The sequence below is a fragment of the Parasteatoda tepidariorum genome, chromosome 1 (assembly GCF_043381705.1).
Source record: "Parasteatoda tepidariorum isolate YZ-2023 chromosome 1, CAS_Ptep_4.0, whole genome shotgun sequence".
NCBI classification, from domain to species: domain Eukaryota; kingdom Metazoa; phylum Arthropoda; class Arachnida; order Araneae; family Theridiidae; genus Parasteatoda; species Parasteatoda tepidariorum.
In genome coordinates, this window is record NC_092204.1 from 92000794 (window position 1) to 92008265 (window position 7472).

General features: G+C 29.3%; 1 protein-coding gene across 1 annotated transcript; it reads left to right on the top strand.

Annotated features, from left to right (window-relative positions):
* The first annotated feature begins 6390 nt into the window (after positions 1-6390).
* On the top strand, positions 6391-7245 carry LOC139426633 (zinc finger BED domain-containing protein 5-like). Its single transcript, XM_071186038.1, has one exon. The coding sequence runs from the start codon at positions 6391-6393 to the stop codon at positions 7243-7245; it is 855 nt and encodes a 284-aa protein (XP_071042139.1).
* The last annotated feature ends 227 nt before the right edge of the window (positions 7246-7472 follow it).

The window sequence follows — 7472 nt, forward strand, 5'->3', positions numbered from 1 at the left end:
TTTTTAAATTTGCAATATATTACATCGGACATTAATTTACAAGTACGTTCTTATTTCTTGTGCTATTTTTAACGGATTGTTTCAAAATTTAAAATGATAATTTTGCTATTAATTAAAATTAGCTGAAAAAATTTGTTTAGTTCTTTGAAGTTGTAGCAGAAAAAGTAAGATAAATTTTCTTTTTTTATAAAAATGCTCAAATCTTTATTAATATGTAATCTAGGCGTACGAAATTTTATTATTGAAAATAACAACCAAAGTAATACTAGATAGAAGCTTATTGTTATATTTCGAGTCATAATGTGTTCAAAAGTTCAATCTTTCGTTCGTAATTTATTACTGGTCTATCAAGCCTCTGAAAACTAAGACGCTTTAAACGTATGAGATATTGCATGACCTAAACACCTCTACAATTTCAAAATACTTCTCTAAGAACTTCTTGAGAGATTTCAAAATATATCAAAAACTAATTGCGTATCCTCCATTATTGCAGATCAATGTACTTTTTGAATAACTTCGATAAATCAAGCTGTTTCTGAAATTTATTTATTTAAATTAAGCTAATTCTATTATAAATTAATGCGTTTATTTAATTTAGAATTTTTTTAAAATTCTCGTGAACTTTTTTAAAAAATAATTAAAAAAATAATGATTCGGTTTATCAGACCCATAACATGATGAAATTAAGAACAGATTTATTCCAAGAAAGTATTTTTTAAAATACTTATTTTGGGACTTATTCTCAGGTACTATTCTTGAAGCTTCATATCCACTATTGGGATGTCTATTATCTAAGAGATTCATCAGAGTCAAAAAGCGAATTGAAATTCCTATTAAATCAAATGTACAACAATATCGTTTCAACAATATCGTTCCAGTTTAGCTCTCTGTTCTTTTTACGTTACATCTGCATGTCAGTTCATTATATAATAAAAAATAATAAAGGTTGTCCATTAAAATATATTGTTTGGATACTCTAAAGTAAAAACTTCAAAAGTGCATTTCACTTTATCTTTTCAATCTATGTCAGATTCCACTCCGAAGTCACTCAGTTTTCCGGGTAAACAAAAATGACTCTCGTTAAATAAAATATACGTCAGTTTATTTTTGAAATATTTTGAATGCAATACCCAGCTTGGATTTTGAAACTGTAATCGCTCATTTGGTGTTAAATTTAGCTAGAATGGCATTGCAATATTTCCTGCAAATCAAGATTTATAAGTTTCATTGCTTTTATTTTAAAATTAAAGTAAACTATTGCATAGAAGGTCGATTGAAATACATTTTAAATATGCATTAGTGAAACGGGTTTGGTGGGTCTGTGAGAAACGTGATTAACAATAATATCGTTTAAATGTGCATGACATTTTATATCTTTAATATAAATAATTTTATTAACTCAGATAATTGGGACTATGATACAACTTGAATGGAAAAATATTGAATTCTAATACCTAATAAATAAATATTAAGATCACCGTACCTTGAAATGCTGATCGTAAGAGCTGTATTAAGTTCTCTGTTGTGTTCGCTCCTGTGTTGCAATTAACGGCCGGCGTTGTGTGTGATCGAGAGCACGAGGAGCACGAGGAGTTGACTAATATCGCAGTCACAAGTACCAAGTCAACTGTTCAATGTGGACTATCCATCGAAGTAGGCGTGTTCAAATCGAAATGGGCGTTTCTGTCAAGGCAGTCGTGTTCACATCACGTCCGGGTCATCAATGTGGGGATAGTAGTTATCGACAATGTCAACCTTCATCTATGAAAAGGTATCCCAATGTAGAATCGAGATAACATGTCTTATATACTATTGAATCTGAATTGTATTTTTGTAGTGGTAGATATACTAAAATTTACGTTTTTTTCCGCATTAAAGTTATTATTTCATTGTGCAAAGACATTGTCGAGTTACTTGATATGTACTGCGTTTTAAAAAACTTGAAATATTATAATTTTAATAAAAAATATAAGTTGTAAATACAAAACATATTTGCTAAAGTATTGACTTTATACAAAAAAAGAAAAAATTAAAAAATAAAACTGTGAAAAATTATTATACATGTTCATCACTGCGTAAAAGTACTTTCGAGTTGATTTCACTTTGCTTTGAATGAAATTTGAAATTATAAATTATGAAAAAAAATTTCGAATTTTATATGGTAAAAATTACTATAAGAATTTTTTTTCGCGCAGTTAAAAAAACAACAGAACAGTTAACACAAATATACATGTTAATTAGTTGACCTTAAAAGTAAAACTCTATCCCTTCCCAAATACCCAGTTGAAAAGATTTAGAGCTTTGCCAATATCTGAAAATAGAATCCTCGAGAAATGTGCAGTCGCGGGATGTGCGATGGAAATCATTTTAAAAAACGTTTTCCACCGATACCTCTGAATAAACAGGCGTGCCTGAATCGCCACCAAAAAGAAATTCTGAAAACAAATTTCGCAGTTCCCATCACGTTCAGTCGGTATGTCAAGCGTACATTAGAATTTATTTTCCACGAACTATTTATTTGAAAAGAATGCCCCAGATTGTCTTGCTTTTCAGAATATCTTCTTCACATATTGAAAGCAGCTTCTAAGAATGCAGTACAGTAAACTTCATCATATCAACTGCCAGAATTTTTTTTACATATTTTTATCCACAAATATTTGATTTATATCTTATTATTTCGAGACATACTTTAATCTTACTTATGTTGTTTTTAAATAAATATTTTATGTGTTAAAAAAATTAATTATTTATAAAAAGGGACTGTTAAAAAATTAATAGTTATAATATTTAATGGTCGAAATATTAACAAAAATGAATATAGGATTGCTAGTTACAGAGGAAAATATATCCACTATTTAGGAAGTCGAACTACAGTGTCTGGCCAAATTATTGGACTCACTATAATATTCTATGTAAAATCTTAATTATCAAGTGATATTATACAGCGTTATTGTGCTTGCGCCGCTGAAACCGGTTTACAATTGCTTACGTTCGTGTATCGATTGGTTAACATTGTAATCCAATAAGTTGAAAATAAATGTAACTAGGAAGTATATAAGAAATCTCCTGAATAAAAACCCATTACATGTATGCTTAAATTCAAAAGTATTGAATATAAACTCGTGCAAAACACGTAATTGTTAAAACACTACAGTGCTTCTAATGATTTGGTCTAATTATTACAATATAATAATATAATACCTGATACAATAAATATTCTATATTTATATAATATATCTCCTAATTTATCCAATCGTCGAATTTACGTTGCTTATCGTCTAATTTAACCCACTGATGCACGAACGTAAACAAGTGGAAACCGGTTTCAGTCACGTAAAAACAAAAAAGCTGTATAATATCACCTGAAAATTAAGATTTTACATAGACCCTTATATTGCGTCTAATAATTTGGCCTTGTTTATAAATTTCACACAGATTCACTTCTTTGTCTAACACACTATGAAAAAACAGCTCAACTAGATGATGTTTACTCAAGTTTTATACAGGTGATAACGAATTTTCTTGTTAATCATATCATTCCTCAACACATTCCACATGGAAATGTATTTTGTCCTGATTTGCCTCTTCCGGATATCTCTGTTTTACTTATATATTTTTTGCGATTAAAATTCCTTCTTTGGCAACCTTTATTACTTATAATATATTTTATTATCATCATTAACTAATTGTTGTTATTAGGATAGTGTCATGTTCGAGCACTCAAAGTAAGTTTTTTCAGTGGAGGTTAAATTGACAATTATATTTTTAAAATTATTTTAAATACAGTCTACGTTAATTATTTTAAATATAGTCTACATTAAAAACTTTCTTAAGTCTTACTTATAGTAAATTTTAATAGAATTTAATTAATATCGTATCGAATGGAAAGCCTTTTTAACCTGCACTCTCCTTGAGTTAAAAGTCACAAATTTATAAGAAAGTATTAAACTTAAACTAATGGAATAGTGATGTTATTGATTTGACATTTTAAGAGCTCATCGATAATTGCGAATTTGCTATTAGATAGGAACTGAACCTAATCTGAAATCCAAATTCTAACTATCAAAATGATATGATTCCATTAGAAGTTTCATTTATCAGAATCAATGTGATATTGATGAATTTTGAACCATTTATTAAAGAAAAATCATTGAAGTTGCTGTCATTCTCTAAGATATGATTATGAAATTTTTTTAAATTTTTTTATTGCTTATAAATTAAAATAAAATTAGCTATTGCAAACACAGTAATTATAATTTATTTATAACTGCAAATTTTGATCGTTCAATTAGTTTTAATAATAATATTATTTTAAGCAGATTCAAGCTGTCCTAAACTAAATAATCGGTTTGGTTAAAGCTTAGAACATGAGACGCTTGGGGTTTAAATAAAATAATTGAGCAAATGCGACAAAGGAAAACTTTTTTGCACACTAAAACAACGGATAAACGATGGAATGGACATAAAACGCAATCAGTCAACAATTTTTTTTAAACTTAAACCTAAATCTTTTCTATTATAAGTCTTGCAAAGTAGGAACACATCGAAAAAAAATTTATGGCTTGTCACATAAAAAAACAGAAAACTCTTGAATCAAGTTTAAGTCAGTTAAGTCTTTTTTGTAATTTAGTGCACTGCGTATCTACACGCAGTTTGGGAAATAGGTTTTTTTCGTAAATATAGGACTGAATCTTAGTTGTAAAATAAATGACATAATACCATATACATGTATCGGTTTCCGAGGTTTCATAACACCGTTAATAATTCATGTCGAGATGATAAACTCAAAAGTAATACGCCCTTGAGAGTTTATGTCAGGTAAAAGTATATTTAATAGGGCTCTGGTTTTCTAAACGAAGTCCATGAGCATCATTTCTGCATCACCAAGTCTTGTAAACCTCTGATAATATGAAACATAATTCTGTAACTAATGTTTCATACATTTAAAGAAACTGATATTTCAGTGACACTAGACTTTCGGTGACAGGAATAAAAGCAGAAGAGAATCAATAATAAGCTGGGAAATAATTTTCTTCAAAATTTTGTTAGCAAGCTTTTGTTTTATGAAGATTATTTTTAATGCATCTGATTACAATTTGAGTTTGAAGCTAAATTTTTTCCATGCTACTGAATCAGTCTTATAATGTATTTTTTTTTCACTGGAGCATTTCAACTTTAGCATAAAAAAACTAAGTATTCGAGATGAAAAATTAGCCCTAAAATAATGAAGAGAATATATCCGTGATTTTTCTTCATTGACTTTAATTAAACACTCATATTACGAGAATTTGGATCTAAGATAGAGTACAAAGAGTCATAGATATAAATGAATTTGTTACTGAATTTTACGTGAAAAAGCTTTCCCTTGAGTGAAAGTCACGAAAATTTTTCACGAATGACACGGTTTCACCATTTGTGCATAAGATATTCTTTATTAGTATTATTTCAGACAAATCAAGTTTACGAATGTGCCAGAACTCATCGATGTAAAGAACTAGATATATAAAAAAATGAAATAGGTCTTTTAACTTAGAGTAGAATTAAAATTTAGATATTTTAAAAATATGACAGGCCACTTGATTCATAACTTATTTATAAATAAGGAAAATTAAACAATATATTTCAGAGTACTTATTGAAATTTACATATTATTTGTCCTATGTTGCGTATTTATTTCCAGAAGTTTTTACTGCTTTTCTTATTGGTTTCAGATTTTACAGTTCATTTGGTTTCGATTGAACTGATTCCGTTACCCTTTGAAAAAAGATCTTAAACAAAAAGGGAACTAAAAATTTTATTTAATTTTTCAACATATGTGTTGTGTTAATAAATATCAAAATATTCTATAGCAAAATATATCGATGTATTTTTATCTAAAATTGCTCAGGAATTATTACTTTACGGCAGCACTTCTCAACCTTTCAGTATTCGCGGCCCAATTTTCAAATATAATTTTCATCGCGCCCCCCACTTGCAGTAAAATGTATGCAACAATAATGTATATTGAGTATTTTGAATTCTGTCTTTAAATTATCTTTAACTAACTACCAAAACAAAAGTAAAGTAAAAATCAGCAGCAATTGAAATTGCAGAAACTATGTTTGGAGTTAATTTTTCAAAACAATTACAGTCCATACCTCTTTCAAATGATACTGTTGCTATGAGAATTGGTGATACAGCTGAAAATGTAGTGTCAGATTTTCTCGATGTTGCGTGACAAAATGTTTTCAATAAACTTTGAGGCAAGAGATATTAATAAAGATGCTCATTTCATTACCTATGTTTGATTTTGTGATAATATGTCAGTAGTAGAGCTACTTTTCTGCAAATCAATAGAACTCAAAACAACAGCGATAGCATTATTTGCTATTTTAAATGATGTTATGAATCATGCAAACACAGAATGCAAAAATTGCATCGGAATATGCACTGGAATATGCATCAGAATATGCTTGTTCAATATCCGGAAGGTTCGAAAGTATACAAGCACTAGTAAAACAAAAATCCCCTCAATGCGTCTGGGCACATTGGATGATCCACAGAGAAGCTTTGGGTTCGAAAGAAATGCGTCGTGGTTTAAATATTGTATTAACTGCGGTTGTAACCATTTCAAATTATATAAAAATGAGAATCCTGATATCGAGAATCTTTTCTGCTCTTTGTAATGACATGGGTTCAGTACATTTAGAGTTACTATTTAAATGTGAGGCAAGATGTTTATCACGTGAGAAATTTTTGCAACATGCTCATGAAATAAGAGAAGAAATCGTCATTTTCTTAAAAGATAACAGACCGGAAACCGGGAATTTACACTATTGCTTATTTGTGATGAAATTGAGATACTTGGTCGTCATATTCGAGAAATTAAATAACTTGAATCTTAAACTCCAAGGAGCAAATACACATATGTTGTATACGAGTGATGAAGTTAATGCTTTTTGTAGACAATTAGAATTGTGGGGCAGAAATTTAAAGCAAAAAAATCTAACAATGTTTGCAAATGTGGATAATTGTACTAAAACTTATAAGGCTGAAGAAGAATATATAAAAGTTACGTTTGTAACCATTGAAAATCATTTAGCCATGCTGGCGAAGAATTTTAAAAAGTATTTTCCTGCTCATGACAAACTGCTAGCAAGTTACGAGTGGGTTAGGAATCCATTTCATAAGACTCCCGAAGGACTCTCAATTGATGAGGAAGAAAAATTCATAGACTTCACGACAAGTGGCGAAACTGAAATGTAATTTTGTAATAAATCACTATTTGAATTTTGGTAGGAGGAGGATTTTTCTGCACTAAACAAAGGGCATTTCGCATTCTATTACCGCTTTCAATATCCTAAATTTGTGAAACTGGATTTTCTGCTGGGGCTTCTTTGAAGACAAAATATAGATCACGGCTAAATATAGAAACAGGACTGAGAGTGGCTATTTCTAATATTAAGCCTCACCTCAAAAAACTTTGCTCTGCA

Excerpts from the sequence above, each read along its gene's own strand:
- LOC139426633 (XM_071186038.1), top strand. The coding sequence starts at position 6,391 with ATGCAAACACAGAATGCAAAAATTGCATCGGAATATGCACTGGAATAT.